The 25,059-nt window shown below is 47.2% G+C and overlaps 4 protein-coding genes across 5 annotated transcripts; all 4 read right to left on the bottom strand.

The window, feature by feature from the left end:
- Positions 1–4,141: 4,141 nt before the first annotated feature.
- On the bottom strand, positions 4,142–6,164 carry LOC104552347 (olfactory receptor 5V1). The gene is made up of 3 exons (XM_010209225.2): positions 5,244–6,164; positions 4,994–5,079; positions 4,142–4,151 (listed from the first exon to the last, which is right to left on the bottom strand). Exons 1-3 carry the CDS (start codon positions 6,162–6,164, stop codon positions 4,142–4,144), a joined length of 1,017 nt encoding a protein of 338 aa, XP_010207527.2.
- An 8,197-nt stretch (positions 6,165–14,361) lies between these two features.
- On the bottom strand, positions 14,362–15,309 carry LOC104550479 (olfactory receptor 4D5-like). Its single transcript, XM_010209226.2, has one exon. It carries the CDS (start codon positions 15,286–15,288, stop codon positions 14,362–14,364), a length of 927 nt encoding a protein of 308 aa, XP_010207528.2. The 5' UTR covers positions 15,289–15,309.
- Positions 15,310–19,278: 3,969 nt separating this feature from the next.
- Positions 19,279–20,927, bottom strand: LOC104550077 (olfactory receptor 4S2). Of its 2 annotated transcripts, XM_061999524.1 has the most exons (2): positions 20,916–20,927; positions 19,279–20,187 (listed from the first exon to the last, which is right to left on the bottom strand). In XM_061999524.1, exons 1-2 carry the CDS (start codon positions 20,925–20,927, stop codon positions 19,279–19,281), a joined length of 921 nt encoding a protein of 306 aa, XP_061855508.1. The 2 variants fall into 2 exon arrangements, with proteins under 2 accessions (XP_061855508.1, XP_010207529.2); XM_010209227.2 differs by lacking the exon at positions 20,916–20,927 and having other exon boundaries at positions 19,279–20,196.
- A 2,696-nt stretch (positions 20,928–23,623) lies between these two features.
- On the bottom strand, positions 23,624–24,559 carry LOC104550591 (olfactory receptor 4S2). Its single transcript, XM_010209229.2, has one exon. It carries the CDS (start codon positions 24,557–24,559, stop codon positions 23,624–23,626), a length of 936 nt encoding a protein of 311 aa, XP_010207531.2.
- Between the last annotated feature and the right edge of the window lie 500 nt (positions 24,560–25,059).

The following is a 25,059-nucleotide window of genomic DNA, read 5'->3' as shown; positions in this document are numbered from 1 at the left end:
AAGGAAGAAAGAAAGAAAGAAAGAGAAAGAGAGAAAGAGAGAAAGAGAGAAAGAAAGAAAGAAAGAAAGAAAGAAAGAAAGAAAGAAAGAAAGAAAGAAGGAAGGAAGGAAGGAAGGAAGGAAGGAAGGAAGGAAGGAAGGAAGGAAGGAAGGAAGGGAAAGAAAGAAGGAAGGAAGGAAGGAAGGAAGGAAGGAAGGAAGAAAGAGAGAAAGAGAGAAAGAGAGAAAGAGAGAAAGAAAGAAAGAAAGAAAGAAAGAAAGAAAGAAAGAAAGAAAGAAAGAAAGAAAGAAAGAAAGAAAGAAAGAAAGAAAGAAAGAAAGAAAGAAAGAAAGAACTGAGAGGAAAAAACCCAAGTGCTTTAGATAAATCTTCAAGTGTCTTTTTCTTCTGATGGGTTTTGTGTTTAACTTCAGAGCACACAAAGCATAACACCTGAGTTATGCTGCCAGCCTGAGCTGCTCCTGGGATGTCTCTTTGGACCTGGGGTTTTCTCAGTGTCTGTCATGCTGGTTAGCAAACAAACCTGCCATCTTCTGCAATAAAGGCTGCTGTTGTTTGCAGCTACTGTTTATCCCCTCATGGTGTGAGCATTTTCTCAGCCCTGTTTCCATAACCCACTTTGCTGCTTCTGTAACTGATTTCTGCCCCTCTTCATTCCTGCTGCATTTCAGCCCAATTCTGGGTGCTCAGGGGCCAAGACCCTTCAGTTGTGTCATGGGCACACCAGGCAGTAGGTGATTTGGTTCCCTGATTTGAGTAGGGCATAATCAGATGTGAATGGCAGAGAGGGATGTTCTGTAACTCAGACACATCCTTCAGTTTTAAGTGACCCAGGCAAGGTAAAAAGCCTTTCAGACCTCCTGAACTTACTGACAATGAAACCAACCTGTTTACAGATGTGCTTTGTGCTCACATCCAAGCAGCACAAGTGTTTTCACTCCCTCCCCACTGTCTTTTTGAGTCACAGACATCTTCCCTCCTGGGGTGTGTGTTTATTTGTTACTCCATGGCATTGTAGCCAAAATCTGGATGTTGTTGGATGCCACTGTCATTCCAATTTCATATCTCAATCTCCCCCAATGACTACAGAGGGAGGATGCATCTGCACAGACTCATCAGCCTTCCTGATGTGGATGTATTTGGATGGCTAAAGTTAGATGGAATCATTCAGACCTAGAGAAACCCACAGAAAGTCCTTCCCTAGTGGACCTCAGAGTCAAAACAAACCCATGCTTGGAATGAAAAGCAAGCATAACCCCCTGTGATATCTCAGACACAACCAGCCAAAGCAGATACAGCACCTTTAAAGCCAAAATCTTGTCTTTTCCCTTTAATTTTGTGGGCCAAACTCCTCTGCTCTAAGAAATCTCCTCCAGCCTTGTCCCTTTTCCCTTCTGCCTGGCAGAAGAACCTGAGGAAGGCATCAGGAAAACTAGATCCAGAGCAGGGAAGGTTATGGTGCAACACAGACAACTTTCTGATCAGTAAAGATGAGAGTCATGTCACATGTCTTTAAAGATCTGGAGTGATTCAGCTAAGTCTAAGCCAGCTCCCAAGGCTCTTGAGGTGGTTCCCTGGGCTCCTTGTTCAGTGGGGCAGAGAAACTCATCCCATGCAATGGTAAATGTCTAAGAAAGTGCCAGGGAATTATCTATAAACGAGGGAAGAAGAAGAATCAAAGTCATGAAGTCAGAGAGCTAGGCATGAATTTGTTTGCTCGATGTCAAGGAGCAGTGCAAAACATTCCTTAGCCTGGCTAAGAGGAGGTGGGAAAGCTTCAGGAGGAGGACACAAGGCATAACCCCAGCTGGTTTGCCAGATGCAGGTCTGGAAAGGATACCTCACTGGTTTCTGAGCTGCTGGGCAAAACTGGGCAGGGTCCTTCCACACCAAGACCCTCCAGCCACCTAACAAGAGCTTTGGTTAGCCTTGCAAGAGCTGTGTCAGCTGAGCAAGCCCAGCATTGAGTTTGAACCTGGTGCATCTCTCTGCATCTCCTGCAGAGTCTCTTGGGGTAGTACACACGAGCCCTTGGATGGATGAAGACTTTAGTGGGTAAATACAAAGATAAATGCAAAGATAGCCAGTGCAGGGTGAGACAGAAGGAAGGGAAGTGTAGCCAGAACCAGACAACAGCTTTGTCCTAGACCAGCTCAGGTCCCACCATGCCAAAAGGACTCTTTAAAGGGAATTCTTCCTGGTAGGGAAGATAAGGGAAAGGTAAAGTAACTGATTAGTGGAGGTGAACAAATGCATGTGAACTGGACAGGTAGGGAGAACAGGAGACTTCTTAACCCTTAAGGAGACTAAATAAGAGGCCTGTCTAGCAGCAGGTGGAGGCAATAGTCACAGCCTGACTCCTGAAGCCTCTCAGCAGGCCTGGCTCCAACTTCAGCTAAGTCATTAAATCTATTTCTATCACAAATCACACTTGTTTTCCCCTTCCTAAAACAAGGAACTGCCTTGAGAGCCAACTGCCCAAGAGTCATCAGCTTAACAAGCCCTTCTGGGCATCCTGAAGAAGCCTCTAATGATCTCCAAACCTTCTTAAAAAGCTCCTGGTAAACTTAGCTCATTCTTCCTAACAAGCCCCTGGGGGCACCCTCAGGGAGATAAAGGAGAAGGAAACTTTCCTCTTTGGTAAAGGCAAGAAGCACTTCTAAAGCAGTTCAGTTTGTGGCAACTGCTCCACCCCCAAAGTTGTTGGCCAGAGAGTTTATGGATTGACATAAACTTTTCCAGCCCTCCCCTGGGTTGGTCCAGAAGTCACCACTGGAGTTTGAAGGATAAGAGCTGTGTTCATCACACCACCAGCAGCTGAGGCAGCAGCTGCCCCTGGCCAACACCTTCTGCTTGGCAAAAGTCATTCAGCACCTTGCAACAAGTGCTTGGGACATCCCAAGGTGTCCATCAACAGCCTCAGCCATGGCAGGTGATGAACTACAGTCAGAGTTCATCCAGGCAGCCAGGTCAGAAGATGCAGCTAGAGACAACATACAATGTGCATACATTTGCACACCCAGGAACAGGTCCAAGGTCCACCCAGGAGCCAGATGCAGCGAGTAGCCTCTCTCCTAAAATGATGGGGCTTAGTCTGTGGGAGGAGATGAGAGGTTATGTGGTTGAGGGGGAAAACAGCAGGTGAAGTTGTGCTGGACCACTCCAACCTACTGTTGCCATCAGGGTCCTGACTCACCTAAACTACCCCAGCTCAGAGGTGCTGGTGGCTCCCAGTTGCTTTCTGCTGCTTGAAGGGGCTGAAGGCTGTGAGGTGGCCTCCTCCATAGACAGCTCTATCAGGAAGAGCACAACTAGATCTGAAGCTATTCAAGGCTCATCCCCACACTTGCCCTCCATCTCCTTCCCTTGCATATGTCAAAACATCCCCCTGTCTGCTGCTGTGTTGCAGCTCTCCCCAAGACACGCTGCTGCTTAAAACCAATCCACTGTCACAGGGTACCACATAAAATGAAGGTGCTAAAAGTGCTAAATGTTGTGAAAAGATGTTCCCAGTCCCAGTGAATTCACTGTTCAGGCTGGCCAAGGTCTTGGTAGGCTCGGGGCACCTGTAACCTCTTCATATTGGAGAAGGGGATGCTAGCACCGTGTTTCTACTTGACAACCTCTTGGTGTTGAGCACCTGCCTGAATCACCAGAGAGGTGGTTCATGGTGTGGGCTCCTCCATGCAACCTGGAGCTGGCCCAAGCTCCTGCTCAAGCAGGTTCCCCTGGCTCAGGGGGCACAGGAACGTGCACAGGTGGGTTTGGGAACCTCCTGAGAAGGAGCCTCCACAGCCTCCCTGGGCAGCCTGGGCCAGGGCTCCCTCACCTCAGCACCAAAGGACTTGCTCCTCCTTGTGTTTAAGTTCCCCCTTGTTCTGTCACAGCTCAACACAGGGGTCTGCACCCTGAGGTGTGGGGTGGCCATGCATGAGGAGAGGCTGAGCAACGGGAGGGCTGGTGAAATTCAGCACATCTATATCTAAAGCAATGCACAGGGGGAAATAAGAGGCATGAACTCCAGCTCAGAGCCCAGCTTCAGCTCACATGCAGGTTGTGTATTTGATCACTGTGTTCTTTTCTCTTTCTTATTCTGTGCTGAGCTAAGGAAATAGGAAGGAAAAACAGAGCCTGTAGCTCTTAATAGAATCTAGAGAACAGAACATAAAGAAAAGCTCAGAAACTGAAATTGAACAGCTCATTTAATGTGTTCTTTCTATGTACAGAAAAGTGTATCCAGCTGAAGATCCATTTCAAGTTGTAAGAGGTTGTCATCCCAGCATAGAGCCTCCTACCTCAGAGGTATAGAGATTTATAGCCACAACACACAGCAGAGGCTGCACAGCACAACCTTTTCCACCTCTGGCAGCCACAATGTCCCTTTTTGCTGGAGTGAAGCGCTGTTCCTAGCTGTGGACTCACCCAGACCTAAAAGCATGCTCTGTAAACCTTCCTTCAGCCTGCCAACACTGAGAAAGGCCAGGGCATGCCCCTGCAATGGTCACAAAGTCTTTGACTGCAGAGCCTCCCTTTCCTTGCACCAGCCAGAAAGGGAGTCTGGGAAAGCCATCTGCTGTACCAACACCAGCACAGTTGGCATCTCTGGTTTATGGGATTTGATTCACACCCCAGCAGACTGATGCTGAGATCCATGGTGCAAACTATGGCCAGACAGTGTCTGGTGGCACTGCAGGTGTTGCAGTTGGATTCTTGACATGGATTTTGGTTGAAAACACTTCCAGACTGATGGCAAAGGAGCTTTCCTTCCAGTCCATCTCCCACAGAGGGGATGCTCATGTTTTGTGCAGGAGCAGTGTGGTCAATAGGAGGCATCAGTCCTGTAAAGCTGCTTTAGTACAGAAGAAAGTAAGCCTAATTGTGTCCACAGTACAATTTCCAGCATTCAGGGCCTTAGATATGCATCCAACAGCTGTGTCCAAGGCTGAGGCTCTCATTTAAGCTTCCTCTGTGCTCAGCAGAGAAAAATATTACCTTTTGAAGTCATCTCCTCCTGTAACGATGACCCAAAGCTCTGGCATCATGTTGGCCTCCTGGAGGTGCACACCTCCCCCTTTAAACTGAAAAAGGAGCCCTGAGGAGGAGTTTTTATTCCAGCATCTAACTTTTAAGTGGTTCAAGTTAGAGAAGATCAGTCAAACTGCAGTGTCTATCCAGCTGCTGGGGCTGCAGAGGATGCCAGAGGCTGAGAGAGATGTTCTCATCTTGTTAGAGTAGTTCTTACCTGGCTGATCACTCTCTTCAGGGCACACTTCACTTCTTTGTTCCTCAGGCTGTAGATGATGGGGTTTAGCAAGGGAGTGAGGATTCCATAGAGCATGGAAACGATCCTGTCCTGATGAGGTGAGTAGGTAGTGGAAGGCCGTACATAGGTGCAGATGGTGGTCCCATAGAAGAGGCAGACTACTGCCAAGTGAGAACCACAAGTGGAGAAGGCTTTGTGCCTGCTCTCAGAAGAGTTCATGTGCAGGATAGCCAAGAGAATGTAGATGTAGGAGATCAGAGTGACAACAAAGGCACTGCCTCCAAGGACACCAGCAACCGTGAGGATCACCACTTCCCTACTGTAAGTAGGTGAGTGAGACAGAGCCAGCATAGGAGGGATATCACAGTAATATTGGTCAATTTGGTTAGAGCCTCGAAAGAGGAGTGTAAAAATCAAAGATGTGTGCAACAGAGAGTTGCAAAACCCCAGTGCCCAGGTGCCAAGAGCCAGGTGAGCACAGAGCTTCACACTCACCACGTTCACATACTGCAGCGGGTGACATACGGCAACGTAACGGTCGTATGCCATCACAGCCAAGAGAAAAACCTCTGTCCCTACTACATCAATGAGCAAGAACAGCTGGAGCATGCAGCCAGTGAATGAAATCACCTTGCTCTCAAGCAACAAGACCCCCAGCATCTTTGGCACGGTGACAGTGGGGCACAAGATATCCAACAAGGACAAGTTGCCGAGGAAGAAGTACATGGGGTTGTGCAGCCGTGTGTCTGTGCTAATGACCATCAGGATTGTGATGTTGCCCACCATGGTGGCCAAATAGATGATCAGAAACAGCACAAAGAGAAGCAAACGGACCTCTGGAGCATCAGAAAGGCCTACAAGAACAAATTCAGACACCCCTGATAGGTTGACCTGCTGCATCTTGTCTTTCCCTGTAGGAACCACTGCAGAGGTTTACCTGGAAGAAAGAAGTTGTTAACTTAGTCAAAATTGCATCTCCCTTCTGAAGGGGGTGATTTGGTATGTTTTGCAGTTCCAACACATTTGCAAGTCTGCATTGCCACTCTCCAGGTCTGGCTGCTGCTCACATATGCCTCATGTAAAAGGCAAGACAGAGGTGTTCAGCTTAACAGGGATGAATCAGAAACGTTTCATTCTGCCAAACCATCTTCTCAGCCTGAGAAGCTGAACACAAAGATACTCCCTGAGTGGCTGTAGCTTGCTTGGACACAGCCTCCAGCAAGCTGACTTGGATTTGAAGGTGGCTGTAGTTTGAGCCAGGGGAGTGCAACACAGATCTCTAGAAATCATTTCAGCATCAATTGTTTAGTGATAACATCACCAAAGGGGTCTGGATTACTACCTGAAACTAAAGACCTGGGTTTTAAGCAAGTAATGCTATCCAAGAATCAAACCCCTGGTAATCAACACATGCATTTTGGCTTTTACATCCCACTGGATGATGCTGAAGAGAGCCAGAATCCAGCATCCAGTTAAACATCTCCCTCCTCCCTATAAATTTGACCCTATCTGCTGCCATAACAGTATTAATTCTTTTAGAATCTCTCTGAAACTTCTCCCCTCATCTCTCCCCAATTCAAAGGAGCCTGGGAAGACTTGGCATTGAAGAATCTTTCCACCTACCCTGTGTTGCAACCCAATACTTATGGTTTGCATCCCTTTACAGAGAGATAAAGCAAAGCTCATCACAGGCACCTCCCGACCAGAGCATGGCTGTGAGATGGTGTGAATATCATAACACATCCTCATTTATCCAAATCAAATAGATGACCCTGAAGCCCCATCTGAGACAGGCTCGTCTGTTGTCTCAGCTTCTCCCAGAAGCTTGCTCCCAGCTTGAATAGCAGCAGAGCTTAAACAGTACCAAACTCAGAGCTTAAACTGCCCTAAGTAGTATTTCAGTCATCAGGAATAAAAGGCACACGGTGCTTTAAATCAGAATCCCTTGTTTTTACAACAGGGAACTTGTTCAGGTGAAATACAAGAGAAGCTTAACACAGAAATACTCACTGCTACATGGGATTAGTTACTCAGGAAGCGTGACCATCTTCTTCCCACGACTGATTAGAGCATCTCAATGTGACAGAGAAGTATTTCCCTGCAGAGTCAGGAACATCAGTCTGTTAAAGAAGTGATTGGTCCAGGTTTAGAAGCACAGGAATATTGCCACAGATATCTGCAAGCTTGGCAGCAAAGGGTAAGAACCTCTTCTCTTTAATGAGGTCTTATAAACATGGGAGGCTGTATCTGGGGATGAGTGTCTCTGAAGCTTTTTGGGATGCTACCCCCTTATTCCATAAAGGAGGCTTTTTCACACTAATGTCAAAGGGGGTTAGAAGTGTGATGAGCTATTTACTCACCCTGAATCCTTTCATTCCTGTGACTTTCCTGTTGCAGAACCTTTGCAAGGGGCTGTGGTTTCATACATAAATCTAGTCCCAGGAAAAAAAAACCCAATCAACTAGATGATGTAATTCATTCTGCCCAGGTCCTGCCAGCCCCCCTCAGCTGCCATCCAGGCTCCTGAAGTTTCACATTTCCTGGGAGTCCAGGGTTCTGATTTCTTTAAATCAAAATGTTTCTCTTTGAATTAAAACCTTTACATTCATTTTATTATGTTAACATCTTAATTCAATCTTTAAGCAATCTACAGCCTAAAAGTGACTTAATCACAAATGCTTTTACAACCAATTTGTCTTGCTCTGGAGCCTGAGGTCTTTCACTTATATTGGGTCAAGCTAAGTTTGACTCCAGCTGCTTTGCAGAAGAGCATTATCCTAAGCAAGGGCAGTGGTACCAGCATAAATGAGTTCCATGCTGATTTGTTTGGGCAACCACCAATTCTTGTCCAGGAACAATCTTTTCCATGGTCTATAGTCCCTACACGGACGACAGAAGAGAAACCACTTGGGCAATCCATGCAGCATGTGTAGCAGACAAGTATCCAAGCATCAGAGGGGTCATAAATGACCAGCACTACTTGGAAGAGCTAACAAAAATTGCCCTCTGCTCCCAGAAAAGCAGCCATGCATTGTGCATTCAGTTATGCCCTCACTTTCCACCCAGTGTGGAAACTGACTGTTACCCATCTTTGTGTTCAACAGCTGAAAGAAGACAACACCTTATGCTAAATCTCCCTGTGGTGTAAGGCTTCAAAGCATATTACTGTACCAATAATCAGGGGATGTGCTGACACTGGCCACAAAAAGAGGCCTCCTACAGTTTCCTCTCACTGTTTTTAATCTGAGACCTTCCATCTCAAGCCCAGTGCTGATGATCCAACCTTTGAACAACATAAGGCCTGGCACTGTGCTAAACTACTCAATGCCTTCATGCTGGCCACCAGTGATGTACAAGTGGTGGCAAGATACCTCACCAGGATGCACACCTCTAGAAAAGGGGTGGTGTGGAAACACTTGCAAGTAGATACCTTCAAGGGGAGGTTTGTGTCAGAGGTCTTCAATGCTCCTTTGGGCTGGGATGCATTGGAGTCCCTCAGGACTTTGGGCTGCTGGCTCTCATCTCTACACCTAGAGCTCAGCTGTGTATTTGCAGGGATGCCCACCCTGCAGCTATGGGCTCACCATCACATTCCCTGACAACATCCTCTCCCCTAAAACTAAGTTGGAGATGTTATTCAAAACCTTGTGCCCCATTTGCCAGGTTCTAGCAGGAAGGAGCAGCCAGAAGGATGCAGAGCAGGAGCCCTGGGCCAACTCTGGATTAGCATTATCTACACCAAGAACCATTTGTGAGCTGAGTTTCTTCTATGAAGACCAGATTCATTAGGAGGCATTGAAACCAGCCCAAGCCAAGCAGTTTTAAAGCTGTGGCACCCAGCACTGCCATGCAAACAGCTTTAAATGAAGGTGATAAGTCCAGCATCTCTTTCATCTTCTCGATACCTAACAAGAGCATCACAGAGATCCTGCCAGTTTTCAAAGGACTCCCTTTTTCCTCCTTTGAGTCACTGTCTTCTAGATTAGAGCAATAAGCAAAACCCAAGTGTGAGCTCAGAGAGCTGCTAATTTCCATGAGAGAAAGAACTTGAGGTTTTAATGACACACAGTGGAGCCAATTTACACACACTTCCAAAACTCACCTGCCAACTTGCACCACTGCAATTTGTCAGGCATCAACTTTTTAACAGCACCTACTGAGGCCTTATTAAAAGCATCCCAAGCTGTTTCCTGGAAAGACAAATCAATTGTAATGAATTGCTTGTCTTGAGACACTGGGTCCCCAAACCCAGCTGGAATTGGCATTGGGCTGCTTTGTCAAAAAGTCAGAGCAATCATTGCAAAGCAATAGAAGCAAGGGCTGGCTTAGTGGTTCCTCAGAGAAGAGCAAAGGAAAGAGTAAACTTTAGTCCCAGAGGACATGGAAAATAGGAAATTAGAGTTTTGTGAGTACAGAAAGAACAAAGGAAAGAAGAGCTGAACTGCCACACTGCTGCTGATGGCTATTTCATCATCAGACAAGAACTGTTAGCTACCTACTAACAGTCACCAGCCTGTATTGCATAGTCTCACCCTTCTGCCTCCCAGCACTTCTTAATGGGACACACCATAAAGCTGAGAGAAGGAAGAGGCAAAAAGAAGTCAGTCCCTTTGCTGACCAAAGAGCCACTACCAGTTTGCACTAGCAGTGTGCAAGCAGCTGCAGCAGCCTTCCAAGGGTACAGGGGCTCTTACCTTCCCCAGGCTTTGAGATACATGTTGCAGGGCCATCACTGTGAGGTTGCTGACTTCCAGCCTGACTGCAACCCTCTGCTAACAGAAGCTCTGATCTTCTTCCAGAGTCAGCTCCTGGCTACCTCAAACACCATCTTCCTCCAGCAGCTCAGCATTTCACCTCTAACTTCTTGATGCCCCTGATATATAGCTGTTGGACAAACCAAGCAAAACAAAGAGCAGCTGAATGAGTGACCACAGGCTCTGATTAGATTTGCAGTGATTTACAATAGCTGAAGAGTTTTCCACCTGTGACTGTGCTCACAAGTGTTCTGAGCATTTGCTTTATAGGCTTCAAGTGGTGCAGAAGCTGTTGCCACAGATGCTGTTAGCTGGTACTTTCAGTGGAGGTGTTAATAGCCCACCACAGGAGAAGTCCTGGAAAATGTGCTCTAATACCACTTAGTATGTACTGTTTAGCCCGAGGTGTTTATTAGAGGTGAATTGTCAGAGCTGGGAGGTGTCAGTGGAATACAACACATTTACCCTGACACTGGCTGAGCAGCAGCCTCTGGGTGTTCTGGGGTGATCTCCTCTAACCCATGTCCTGGCTACCTGGTTTTTGCCAGAGCTACCCTTGTGTCAGCTGGAGATCTGCTTGACCCAGAGGACATTTGAATGTTTCAACCTTTCCAGTGCAAGGGGAGGTTCCAGAAGCAGGAATTCACCATTAAAACAAAACATCAGTTGCACAGAGATGGGAGATATTTGGATATCCACCTTGACCCAGGAGGATCGATGTCTCATTGATGCTTCTGATGGTTCTCTTTCTGCTGGTGTGGGAATGAGGGCTAATTTAAAACAGCACTCTGCCAGAGGAGAGATAAGAGTGGAAAACCTCCCACTTCTTTTGCAGCATTCCACCTGCTGAGAAAAGGAGGATGAGACCAAGGCACAAGTCTTTTCTCAGTCTTGTCTTCCCCAGAGTTGTATCCCAGGGACAGAAATGTGTTTCTCTGTGAGCTCCTAAGCAAGGAGGCTGAAAGTCTGGACAGCCTGCAAAAGAAAACTGATGGAGTCTTCTGCATTGCCATCATCTGAGGCTTAGATTGGAATTAGGTATTGCAGTGATGGCTACAAAAGACAGACACAGAGCTGGTGCTGTGGCCACTCAGCTCTTCCTGTAGCATTTCCAGAGCTTTCCCTGGGCAGATCAAACATCTCAGATCCCTGCTGCAGCACAAAGAGCTTCAATGCAAGAACTGCCTCTCTCCACTGAGTGCAGAGGCAGCTGGGATGACTAGATCACACTCAGACAACACTTGTACATTCTTGCTGGGAGATGGCACCAACTTTTTCCCACTCAACACTCTCTAATTCTTTTCCTCTTCAAAGATGTCTCTTTCTCTGTCAAGAGGCCCTTGAACCACCTGGGCTGCAGAACAAGCTGCTGCAGGGGAATGCCCTGATTTAGGGGGGATGCATCCAGCTCTAAGTCATTCTAGGGTGAAGAATGAGTGTTGTCCTATTGGCAGACACTGAACTTCTGATGGATTTGGTGGTGTAATTGCTGCCCTCGTATGGGATAAAGTTTGCTGAAGGGGTGCAGAAGCTGAATTACTTCAAGGTGGAAATGTCTGTGATTAAAGACACCTTGCAGAACAAAACCTTGCTCTCTTTTCTTCCACCTTCTTCCTCAAACACTGTTACTGCCTCCCCACACAGAACTCTGGGTTGTGTCCCTTGAAGGACTGTAATCACTGGCTTGCATAAGTTATGGCTCTGTTCTGTAAGGTTAAAGAGGTTCAGACCCTTCTAACAGCTAAAGAGGATCCCACAGACTCTGACCCACCTGCAAACAGCAGTGTCAGTGGATGCATTCAGGTGCCCTGAGCATGTGGGTCCCTGCCATCTCGTGGCACAGCACAGCAAAAGCAGGGAGAGGGAAGAAAATTCCCAGCCTGGATTGATTGATTTGGTTTGATTCAGTTGAAAATCAGGCTCTCACACAAGTGAAATTGCTTAGAAAGTTCCAGCTCTCCAACTCTTCATTTGCAATGTTGCAACCAGATACAACCAGAACTTGAAGAGCTTATCCTTTGTAGACACCTGACTTTGTGATATGTATTATTTAGTGGTTGACAGTGTATCCCCTTGTGTTATATTGTGTTGAACTCTATGGCACTGCATCATATATCACCGTGGTGACAGCTCCACATGCTCTGCTCAAACAGCTCAGCGTGGTTCTGCCAATAAGCTTCAGCAACAGGCTGCCCCAAGTTATTCCAGGTATGGATAAGCACATTGATTTATGTCACCCACATCTGCACCAGAATCATTTCCCTCTGATTTCATCTGTCTCAGGTTCCTCTGTGGTGGAGAGAACAAAGCATTTCCCAGGCACTGTTTGTTATCTCTTAGAACAGAGCTGTCCATACCCTTAGGTCCCACAGATCTTCTTTGGTAACTAAAGATCAACACAAGTGTGGCAGATCACTTCTGAGCTCACATTCCTTAGATCAGCTGAAGTGTAGAAAGCCAAAACTCACACCTTTTCCTTCAAACTGGGGGATCCAGGTGGCTGAATGCAAACATAAACCCCACCACCCTCTGCTGTATCCTGAGACATCATGTCAGGTATGGCCGTGCCACCCTGTTGATCCAAGGTAAGAAGGGTCTTTGATGTATAACACAAAGGTCCAAAAAAGCCCAACCAAACCCAGCTAATTCTTGCTTAATGGGGGAATTGGACTAGATGATCTCTACCCTTCTACCCTGACCATTCTGTGACTCTTGTGGGAGGGGATTCAGCAGTTAACACTGGTTAGTGTGAAACTTGGGTTCTTCAGGTGCCAGCAATCCGTGGTGAAAGACCTGTTGCTCATTGCCAGCTTCTTCTGTATGACTGAGGCCAATCCCTGTGTCACAGCTACTGCCCAGTTCTAGCAGAACAGCAGATTTCAACACAGGCAGAGTTGCTTGCTTTCCAAATTGGGCAATAACCTCAGTGTGCATTTCAGCACTTCTTGTATGAGCCAAGCAGAAGCTGCTGTGTAACTGCTTGTCTCTTTGGTAAGGGCTGGGTTACTCACCAGATTTCCCTATAGGTCTTTGATACCTACACACAAAGAGTTCCACTGTTAACCTGATGACAGCCTTTTTTGGAGCTGCTTTTGCTTTTTACAGTGCTGGAAGTTACTAAAAATGGACTAAGGCTATTCTGAGATTCCTGGACTGTAATATCCTAGTTCCACATTGTCCTGTCACGATGCTTTGCTAAAGCTAAACCAAGCATTACATACAAACTGAGTTTGCTATTTAAGATCTTTCGGAAAATGCCTGTAAGGACTAGTCCAAAAAGCAACAAGTAGTCTAAAAGTGAAGAGACCTGAAGCCAGTTGCTGTGGGCAGCATGGTCTCTTTTTTTTTCCCCCCCACACCTAAAGGTTTCAGAGCTGAAGTAGAGGAAACTATTGTCTCTCACCAACATTGTGGAAAGAGAAATCACCCAGGCTCCAGCCACTCCTTTCTAACCAGATGGTTGTGGTAACAATAGGTAGTGTCTTAAGAAGGCAGCTGAAATGCTTTTGGACAGGTTGTAATCACTTTGTCGTGGCAGAGGAATAGATGATGGGAAGAGTCCATCCCTTCTTGTGAGAAACTGAGGAACAGCATGGAAACAACCACAGAAAAGCAAAGATTAAACAAAAAGACACTGACAGAGACCACAATGGTTTGGATCTTTCTCATTTGTAGTTCAGGGAGAATAATTATCCATTACTTAAAAATGTCCCCACGTTTCCCAATCAACAGTAACAGTGTCAGTGCAAGTTCAGTTGTGTAATGCTGGTTTACTCCTTCCAAGCAATGTTCAGAGGCTGCTCAGGGTTCCCCCTCGTGCAGACCCAGTGCTCCATAGTTCTTATCTAGGCCCTGCTATATTCCTCAGCACAATTCCTTTTCCCTAAGGATTTCATCCCGAACATCTGAGCTCTGCCCAAGCCAAACCTGCAGTTCACTCCCTGTATCACAAAGCTCTCCGTGTCTTGCTATGGCTCTGTAGTCCAGAGCTTGGTCCCCTTGACTTCTTTGAGGGCACAAAGGATGTTCCAGTTGTCAAAAGAAGCTGCAATTCTAATTGCAAAGCTATGTGAACAGTAAAAACCACTAAAATACCTCATCTGTCCCACAGAGGTGAACAATCCATAGCTGGGCTGAGGGGACCTCAAGCCCACAAAGCAGGTACAAGTACCAGTGAAGTCTGCAGCCCTGAAGGAACCGAGATTAGGTGAATTCCTTAACTGGAATGGAACATCCCTTGGTTTCCAGATATTGCCCTACACGTAGCATCCCTGTTGCCATGCCCCAGTCTGCCATTAGTCTGTAGGAAAGTCACTCCAGGTTTGCTGCAAACCCAGCTTGTCTCAGAAGACTGTGCAGCCCCTCCACACTTTCCACATGGACACCTTCACCTCCTTGTTCCTCAGGGTATAGATGAGGGGGTTCATCACTGGGGAGAAGATGGTGTAGATCACACAGACGTGCTTGTCAAAGGGGAAGGTCCGAAAGGGACGGAGGTAGATGAAGATGCAGGGCACGAAGAAGAGGGTGACGGCCGTGACGTGTGAGGCACAAGTGGAGAGAGCCTTCCAGTGCCCCTCAGTGAAGCGAGCCCTGATTGTGAGCAGGATGAAGGTGTAAGATGTGACCAGCACCAGGAAGCAAACCAGACATATCAAGCCACTGTTGGAAGCCATGAGCCACTCGGTGACGTAGATGTCTGTGCAGGCCAGCCGAATGACGGGAGGCACGTCACAGAAGTAGCTGTCGATGGTGTTAGGGCCACAGAAGGGGAGCTGGATGGTGAGCAGTGTCTGGGTGATGGAGTGGAGGAAGCCTCCTGCCCAGCAGGCAGCCACCAGGAGCCAGCAGGCCCTCTGGCTCATGAGGACTGTGTAGTGCAGGGGCTTGCAGATGGCGGCGTAGCGGTCGTAGGCCATCGCGGTCAGCAGGAACATCTCTGAGGCCCCAACAAAGTGCAGGAAAAACAGCTGAGCTATACAGTCCTCAAAGGCAATGGCCTTCCTCTGGGAAAGCAGATCCACCAGCATCCTGGGAGAGATGACAGAGGTGCAGCAGATATCTAGGAAGGATAAATTGCAGAGGAGAAAGTACATGGGTGAGGCCAGCTTCGGGTCGGTCCTGACTGTCACGATGATGAGGAGGTTCCCCAGCAGGACCGTGGCATAGGCCAGCAAGAAGAAAGTGAAGAAGATGACTTGCACCTCCCTTGTATCAGAAAGCCCCAGGAGGATGAATTCTGTCACCTGGGAGAAGTTCCCCAGGGCCATCACTTCAGTTCAGGCTTCCATAGCACAGATGAAGTCATGGGCTGAGCAGGAAGAGAAGGGCATGTGCCACAACTCCAGGCTTCGTGGATGACGAGAGCAGGATGCATTTACTGCTGTTCTGCCTGCTACAAAAAGCACAGTGTCACATCATAGGTCACCATGAGCAGTGTTGGCAGAGCACTGTCCACCTCTCTTCTCCTGCCCTCCCACTCCCTTTCCATGTTTCTGGCCCCTCCACCCTCACCCCTGAACTCACTCTGACCACTGTTTTTCTGCCGTGCAGGAATCACATCTTCTCACGTTCCTCTCACAGCACAAGAGCCACAAATGCTGGGGAAATGCTACACTGTCCTCTTACCTGCTGGATGTTGAAGTGCCATGGTGGAAGCATGCATCAAGCACCGTGTCTGTGATGTACAGTACAGCCACGAGCTGTCCCGTGTTCTACTCCTAATTGCACTCCTCTAAATTCACCAAAGGACTCTCCAGTGAGCTTCTCCACTCTGGGATTACAGAAACATTCACAGAAACCAGTCCTGGGGGGTTCCTCACTGGTATTCCTCTCCATTGAGCCAGCAGCTGTTGTTGAGTGCTCTGAACAGAGCACGCTCTCCCGAGCAAAGGGTGTTTTATAGCACAGCAGAAGCTGCAAACCTCTGTACACCTTCTTTACCTCTTTGTGATTATTAAAGTTCTTCGGTGGCCAAGCACACTCCCTGTCTCATGGAAGTTAAAGTGTGGTGAGCAGAGGAATGCTCCTTTTCATTTACAGCCACACCAGGAAATTCTCGAGCTGCTCATTCCTGCCTGAGAGTTTATAAGTCACCAAGCAGATTGCTACTAAGAAAGCAGCATCTGTTTTCCATGCATGCCTCTTGCTAATACCTGAGCTCTTTCCTCGGGTCCTGCTCTATTCTCTACCACTTTCTGGTGGTCCTCAAAGGCTGCTTTTCTTCCCCATCAAACACATTTGCCTCAGGCATAATTTGGGATATAAGTCTGCAAATCACAGCACTAGTTTAGAAACCACCCCACTTGTTCCTCTCCTCCCAAGGGCTTGGTAGCCTTCCAAACCCAGCACAGCTGCAGAGAGGGTGATCTCTCAATAGTGATCCCTGACATTGACAGAACAGGCATCAGAGTTTGAGCAAAACAGCTCTGCCTCTCTGTATCACCAGTGAACAGGAATAAACACCTTAAAGCCATGACAGTCACCTTGCTGAGGTCACTGCATTAAAGTGAGATGTCTCATATCATAGATAGTACATTCACCCTTGAGTATAGATGAGGAGCAGATACCTGCCCCATGCTAGCTGCCTACAATGCAATCAACATTAAATGAAGCTGCCCCAAAGGATCCAAATGTCCAAAACCTCACAGTATCATTTGGTTGGTTTCTGCCCATTTTTCAACAGATCACCAAGCTTTTCTCTTGGTAATCACACCAAACACAACCACACACAGGTGCTTTAATATGCCAAAGCTGATAGGAAGAACACAAGCAAAGGAGAGGGAGAAAAAATGGTTACTACTGTACCCAGCTACTAAATGTTGGCACAACATGAACTTTCAAGTCTGAGCTCCACAGCGTTTGTTGTGTGAAAACGTTTGGGATCGTTATTCGTCTGATGGCTCAGGGCATGGTCCCTCTTCTTCTCTTGCTCATAGTTGACATATCCTTGCTCTTGTTTAAGTTGCACAGAGATTGGTTTCAGGAGGTTTTCAAGCAGTTTGTCTTTTCCTGGAAAGTTATGGGCAGATTTAATTGTGGTGGTGTCGATATCCCAGCTTCCATCTACCCCACAGACAGAGAGATGCAACGAGGCAACACCTCCAAGGCTTTCTGAACTGACCTCTGTGTTTCACCCATCTTAAAGCCATCCCACCCCAACATATTAAATACTCCTGTAGGATCCTGTGTACTAAGCATAGTCAAAAGATAGCTTCCTGCTAGTTGGACCTGTGAGAACTGTGTCATTACCACACTCCAAGCAGCTGCCCAAAGGGCCTTATTAAACAGTTTTGGTGTCTGAGTCCCTTGGTGTACAACAGCACACACCAATTTGCTCAGTGACCTTCTGTGTGTGGAGTCTTGAAGGTTGATAGAGGGAGGATAAGACACCACACACCTCAGGAGTCCTTTGTATGGAAAAACCCACAAGTCTCTAGTAATGAAAGCACACATGTAGGGTTGTACTACCTGTCCCTGCATGGAGACAAGTGTGGGGCACTAGGAAATGTTACCTGAGATCAGAGAAGCTGCAGAGCCAGGACAGGTAACATTGGTGCCCACAGAAGTTTTTAGAAAGGTCATGCCTTGACCACAGTCAATTTGCAGCAGCAGGGTAGCAGATGTCTCACTGCAGTAGCCCAGAGTCATGAGATTCAAGGGGCACTTCTACATTTCCCTACTGGAAATGGGCTGTGGAAAATGTTAACCAAGCAACAACGTGCTTCTTCAGAAGATGAGGAATGTTTTCCATGCCCAACTAGGAACTTGGTTGTATTTCACTATGGAGAACTATTTATGTCTTCTGGTTTCACTGAGATACCCATCCTTTAGATGACTCTAGTGTAAATAGCTCCAGAGTGCTGGCCAAAACGTGACATTTCATCCAGTTGTCTAAATAAAGCTATGACATCTATCCTGCTAATTCCACTGGACTGTGGATCGGTCAGTGTCCATGCTCTTTGACCACGTTTGGATTGCCACCCTGACAGATCATAAAGGTCACCTGTGACATAATCTCAAGGTCTCAGGAAGGTGTAGGCAAGAAAAGCCATGGTGTTAGGTGTATAGTACAGGAGGATGCATTAATTTGCACATCCTACATTTGTTATCACTGGACAGTTTAGATTATGAGTGGCTGAGGAACCAGAGGCAGGAAGGAGAACAAAACTGGAGCAGATGGCACACTCACCAGAAAATACCCAACACAGAAAAATGGGAACTTCCAGACTCACCATCATAGGAAGCCTTTCAGTTGTTAGCCTGGTGAGCTTTTGAGTCAGGGTACTGACACTGAGCTGTAATAACAGTAATGATTCTTACTGGAAATTGCACTGGCTGGGGAAGGAGAGAAGATTTCCCTCTGGTTATCAGCATCAGCAAGCCACCAACCTTGCACCTAGCATCAGGTTGTTAATAGTTAACTCATAGACTCAGCATGTGACAGTGTAGTTTTCATAGCAAGGCACTGGCTGTGAGCAGAAGGAGAACACCAGGGTTAATATTGCTTCCAGCAGCAGGCAACCGCTGCCAGCATCTTTGCAGACACCTTGGGCCACCATTTCCCAGCTGAAGGGGCTACAGAGGAACTGCAGGTTGTGTGACTGTGAGATCACACTAGCTCATAGGATGCTCTGCCTGGAAAACATTTCTCATACTTACAGATTGGTGTGTGTTTGTTTATTTGCTGGTGTTTCAGTACAATCATCATGCAGAGATCCAATACAACCTCCTACTTCTCTCATGGCCCACCAAATGAGCCCCACCTGCCCTCCTGACTTTCCTCAAGGGCTTGCTCAGCTGTAGGCACCACAGCAAAGTGTGTGGGGTAAAAGCTGCTGAAGCTGTGCCATACAGAAAGGTTTGAGTGCCCTTGGAAGCTTGGGAGCACCATCATTCAGATGCAGAAGTGTCAGCTGCTCTCCAAAGCTTTTACAAACTACTAGGAAATACCAACCTTTCACAACACTTAATTGTTTCTCCTAATGCTGGGAGGAGCCTAGACAAGTGTCCAAGCTACAGCTGTGAGGTGCCTGGAGGTAAATGGCACAATACCAGCCCCCATGCTGAGCTTGGGGGCTTTGTCTTTTGACTGAACAGTTCCCAAAGAGGATGAGTCACATAAACACTTGAATTTCGTGTGAGCTCTGTTCTGCACAGCTGGGCTAAAACCAGAGCAAAGCTTCCCCTAAACATTTCCCTTCCCCATGGATTCTTAAGCTCACACCATCTTACAAACACGCCCTGTGCTGCCTCGTTTCTCACTCTTTTCTGCTCCACAACGTTTTCATGGCCTTCTTCACCTCTTCGTTCCGGAGGGTGTAGATCAAGGGGTTGAGCATGGGTGTGACGATGGTGTAGAACACAGAGACCATCTTGTCTGCTGAGAAGGTGGTGGAAGGACGCAGGTAGATGAAGATGCACGGCCCCAAGAACAGAACGACGACGGTGAGGTGGGAAGAGCACGTGCAGAGCGCTTTGAGACGCCCCTCAGAAAAGCGTGTCCTCACAGTGACCAAGATAACGGCATAGGACACAAGGAGAACAAGAAAGCAGCTCAAGGAAATCACACCACTGTTGGCAACCACAATGACCCCAATGATGTAGGTGTCAGTGCAGGCCAGCTTCAGTAACGGGTGAACGTCACAGAAGTAGTGGTCGATCTCATTGGGCCCACAAAAGGGTAGCTGCATGGCCAGCAGTGTCTGCACCAGGGAGTGTACAAAGGCTCCCACCCAAGAAGCTGCCAGCAGCCAGGCACACACGTGCCTGTTGACGATGGCTGTGTAGTGAAGAGGCCTGCAGATGGCCATGCAGCGATCGTAGGCCATCGCCGTCAGAAGGAAGATCTCGGTGCACCCGAAGAAGTGGCCTGCAAACAGCTGAGCTATGCAGCCCACAAAGGAGATGGTCTTCCTCTCAAGAAGAAGGTCATAGATGAGTTTAGGGGCTGTGACTGTAGAGTAACTGATATCTACAAAAGACAAGGAGCTGAGGAAGAAGTACATGGGAGAGTTCAGCTGCTCACTTGTCTTTATAGTCAGGATGATAAGCAGGTTTCCAAGGATGATAGCGACATAGAAGGCTAGGAACAACGAGAAGCACACTTTGGCCACTGTCTTATCTTGTGTCAGTCCGTGGAGGATGAACTCTGTCACGTTGTTTTTGTTCTCCATAGACACCACGAGGTCGGGACCTGAAGCACAGAAAGGAGACAGCAGCTATGGCATTAGGCACGGGGCATTAGCGGTGCACATACCTGCTGACCACTGCTACCTTAATCACATTTCCTTTGCTGTGTTTTTTGGGGCAGTTTCCATTTAAAGTCAACACTTCCCTCAAGGAATCACAGGTGATATCCAAATCAGAATGTACCCTTGATGTACATAACCTTGTGGCTGTTTATTTGAAGGGGGTGGTAGAAATAATGCCCTCAAGAATCCTGGTTCTCACCTTTGCCTCCAGATGACTAATTACCAGGTCCTCTCAAGACCCACTTTTACCCTACAATGTTGATTTGGAAATAGAAGTTGATAAAAGAGACAGCAGAGCTGTAATACAAGTCTCAACACTTTGCTCATGGCCCGAGGAAGGTCCTTGCACAAGCAGTGACTGTGCTCTCCTTTTCAGTCCTCTAAAGGGCTGCAACAAAACTACTCCTTATAATCTCTCTGGCTGTGGGAAGCCTGAATAAGTTGAGTCACAGAAAGAGCTGGCCAGTGTTTTCTTGGACCACCAAGGTGGCAAATGTGTCATAACCTTGTCTGCAGTATCAGCAAACCCTTTAGGCTCTGAGTTCCATTTGCCAATCACAGGACACTCAGCCCTTTCTCTTGACCTCACCTCTTGGTTATTCCCCAACTACAGCAGCAGAAGAAATGCTCTTTAGTGCTTACACCCCTATCTCCATGTCCTTCTGTGAGCAGAGGGAAGGCACCGTGGAGAAGACCAAAGGATATGTGTTGTGACTATTGCTGCCTGGTACGTCCAGCTCAAAGTAAGACTGAGCACACAGGAGGTGCTGCCATCAAGCTCCTGCAACATCTTTCTGGAAATGGCATATAACTGGCAGGGAGGGGGAAAGACAGATAAGACACCAACTAAAACAAAGGCTGAAAAATCTCTAACTGAGGGATTTTTCTCTCGTCCATAAAGTGGACCTCACAAAAGTCACTCACCAGAAATGGGGCTTTTCCAAGGGAAGGTCTCAGGCACAGCTCAACAAAACACAGCAACGATGTCAGAAGAGTCTGGATTTGCCAGTCTCTGAGAGTTCTCTTGCAATTGCTCCTCTGATCACCTCCTTTTGCTCAGAAAGCCTCAGCTGCAAATCCCTGCGTAGGTGGTGTAAAACCAGTCTCTGACCCTGCCAGTTCTACAGAGGCTGAGGAGATCAGCCCCACTCTCTACCTGCATTTCTCATTCTGCAAAGACACCTCACTGCTTCCAAGAGCATTTACAAGAACAAGGGTGTCTCACAAGATGAGCAAATTGGAGCAGAACTCTTTAAAGCAGATCACACAGCAGAAGCACAAGACTACCAGGAGTAATGAGATCCCAGAGGCACGTGAAGATTTGTCAGAAATCACCAGTGGACAAGAAGCTCAGAGTTGTGCTTTGGGTCGCTGTTAGGGTGCTCTCTGGAGAGTGATGTTGTTGGAGTGAGGTCCTCTAGACTGTTGCACTGCAGATGAGTTTGTTTGCTTACCTGTTTCTTTGCTGGCTGGCATTTTAATGCTGTCTAGATACAGAGACTGTGTTTGCTATTGGACATGCATTGCTTCTGGAAGCATTTCTGGCTCAAACAAACATCACACCTGTCCATTTGCAAGGTTTGTATTCACCTTACCTTTGCAATCCAACATTCTTGAAGCAAAAATGCCTCTTGCACACCATCAACTCTGCTTTCTGTCCTAAGCTAACAGCTCTCATATGCATTCTTATCTATTAACTTATTAGCTCATCAGCGTCGCATGCTGAGAGCATAAAACACATCCCCACGACAGTGCTGTAGCCTGTGATCTCTCGGATATCTGCTGCACAAGTTTGAGAGAAGAAGTAACACAGGAAACAGTTTCAAAAGTGTAGAAAGGTTTGTGGTGAGTCCTCACTCCCTGCTGGGTATTTTCACCGAGACAATGCAAAACACAGAAGCAACTTGTTAGGCCAAGCATGAAGTTCATACAATAATTCTCACCAAAGAGAAGCCTGGTGTTGTTTTCACTGACCCCTTCCATAAACTATGGTTGAGTACTTGCCCAACAGCACCCAGAACTGAGATCTCTAGAATAAAAACCCCTGGTATTCACCCCCAAAGCATTAAGAAAACAAACCCAACCTATTTTTTCTATCTGAGTTATCATCTCTAACTTGGGCTGGGAACCTTGTCACCTCAACTCCTACTGAAGTCACCTTGAGATGTAACACAGGTGCAGGTGTTCATATCAGTGAAGAAATAAAAGTGCTGCAATGGCACCAAGCAGCTCTTTTCCTTTCTCACTCAGCTCATTTGGTGGTTTTCTGCTGGCAAGGTAGGGGCTAGGGTCTCCTGCCTCATTGTGGCACCTCAGGTTGAGACCCTGAGCTGCTGTTTTATCACTCTGTGACAGCTTTGACTGGCACTGAGCTGCTTTGGTCTTTGTATTTCTTCACTCCTGCAGTAGCAGTTGTACCAGCTGTCACCATGCAAAACACACTCTTTCCCTGTGTGGGTGTGTAAATGTGCTCTGTTAGGCTTGGAGTTGTGCTGCATGGTGGAATAGTTCCTAAACCATTTCTTTTCCATGTTTACCAAACGCCTGCTTTGGCTTTTACAGCCATCAAGGTGTCTGATTCTGTACTATAACCTGAGGCAGAGAAAAAGACAGGAGGCCTGGGAGGATGGCATCAGTGATGGGTGAAGTAGATAGAATTGTGCAACAGCTTGGCTTGGAAGGAACCTTTGGGGTTCATCTAGTCCAAACCCCCATGCCATGGACAGGGGCATCTTTCACTAGATGACATTACTCAGAGCCCCGTCCAACCTGCTCTTGAACACCACAGAAAGGATTCGTTGCACTGTCAAGGGCAGGTCAGCAGCTTTCCCTCCTGTCACCTGCATCAGTAAACGACACAACTAGCAACTAACATCAGCTTTTTACCTGCAGATCCATGGGTTTGAGTTCTACCACTCTCATAAAGACATTTACTGCAAGCAGAGAGCGCCTTCTGTTTCCAGCAGCAAGTGAACATGGTCTTCTCTTTCCCAGCTGAATGAATTACAGAGCAGATGGAGTTTGCAAGTTTACATCTGAGTAATGGGATGCTCCACCTAGACAATTTTTTACATCATTTTACATCATTTATTTAAACACTTGTGTTTCAGTTGGTGCTGAGGAGCCCCAGGCCTGGGCCTGTGCTGGCTGACAAGGGAATAGAAAGGGAATGCCTGCTTGTCACAGAGCCCACACTGTCTTTCAAATCAACCCCTGAACCCTCTTCCTAATTACACCAGGAGCTAACAGCAAGCTTTTCTTTGAAAGGCAGTTCTTGGGGAATTTCCACAGCAGAAATCATGGTGAGAGACGTTTGGTTCTCTGCGACCCCTTGGCGAGCGTTACCACAGCTCTACACCTTCCCCTTTTCACTGGCCACTTTTCTGTGCCACAGTTTTCTCATGGCACTCTTCACCTCCTCGTTTCTCAGCGTGTAGATGAGGGGGTTCAGCATGGGGGTGATGACAGTGTAAAACACAGCCACGCTTTTGTCCTGCAACAGGTTGCTGGACGGACGGATGTAGGTGAACGTGCACGGCCCGAAGAACAGAATCCCCACAGTGATGTGTGACCCACAGGTGGAGAGGGCCTTGTGCCACCCTTCAGGTGTTTGACCTTTCAAAGAGATCAGGATGACAACGTAGGACGTGAGCACGATGAAGAAACAACTCAGACTTATCATTCCGCTGTTGGCGACAACCACGATGCCCACAACGTAGGTGTTGCTACAGGCCAGTCGTAGCAGGGGGCGCACATCACAGAAGTAGTGGTCAACTTTGTTAGGACCACAGAAGGGGAGAGGAGTGACCATGAGAGTCTGCACTAGGGAGTGCAAGAAGCCTCCCACCCATGAGCTGATCACCATCCAGCCACACACGCGCCTGGTCACGAGGGTGGTGTAGTGGAGAGGTTTGCAGATGGCAACGTAGCGATCGTAGGCCATCACTGTGAGGATGAAGATCTCTGTGCAGCCAAAGAAATGCACCCCAAAGACTTGTGCTATGCAGCTCACAAAGGAGATGGTTTTATTTTCAACAAGGAAGTCAGCGATCATTTTGGGAACCGTGACGGAAGAGTAACAGATGTCTACCAAGGACAGGTAGGAGAGGAAGAAATACATGGGGGAGTTCAGGCCTTGGCTGCTAGTTACAGTGATAACAATGAGCAGGTTTCCTGACACAATAACCATGTAGAAGAACAGAAACATCACAAAACATATTTTCTGCACCCTCTGATTCTCTGAGAAGCCCAGAAGAACGAATTCCTTCACACTGCTTGTGTTCTCCATCTCAATCGGTTGGGTGAAGACCTGGACAGCCTAGGCACAGGGGAAAACAGAGACAAACAACTCATCAGGTTTACCTCATTATTAACAAGGAAATCTTTATCCAAAGTGCCCATGCACAAAGGAATAGATTGGATTATTGTTAAGCTGATGAAGTGGGGTTGTTGTTGGGTTTTCTTTTTGCTTCCCCCTCCACATATTTAGTTCTCCTCGTGCGAGGCTTCGTCCGTCCCTCTTTCTGCAGAGCCAGATCCACTCTGTGTTTTGGTCCTCCATCCTGTTTCTGCATGATTTTGATGGTCTATGACTGATGTGCTGAAAGCTAGAGCACTCCCCTCAAGCACTACAGACATTCCAAAAGCATGTTTGCCCTCAGCATAGGCCAACTCTGTGATAACAGCCTTTGTGAAAACAAAGTGCCAACTTGGTTTTGTCAACTTCCAAATGCCTTTAAGGACACTTGGAGGTGTTTCTTGGAAGGCTGATTTATTTTCCAAGCAAAG

Source organism: Colius striatus, chromosome 7, assembly GCF_028858725.1.
Source record: "Colius striatus isolate bColStr4 chromosome 7, bColStr4.1.hap1, whole genome shotgun sequence".
NCBI lineage: Eukaryota > Metazoa > Chordata > Aves > Coliiformes > Coliidae > Colius > Colius striatus.
This window is presented reverse-complemented; position numbering and strand designations above follow the sequence as displayed.

Bases quoted from the DNA above. Each gene is read 5' to 3' on its own strand.
- LOC104552347 (XM_010209225.2), bottom strand. From the start codon at position 6,164: ATGCAGCAGGTCAACCTATCAGGGGTGTCTGAATTTGTTCTTGTAGGC. The intron at 5,080-5,243 runs GTAAGAACTACT...CTCCTTTTTCAG, and splicing joins TGAAGAGAGTGATCAGCCAG to TTTAAAGGGGGAGGTGTGCA.
- LOC104550479 (XM_010209226.2), bottom strand. From the start codon at position 15,288: ATGGCCCTGGGGAACTTCTCCCAGGTGACAGAATTCATCCTCCTGGGG.
- LOC104550591 (XM_010209229.2), bottom strand. From the start codon at position 24,559: ATGGAGAACACAAGCAGTGTGAAGGAATTCGTTCTTCTGGGCTTCTCA.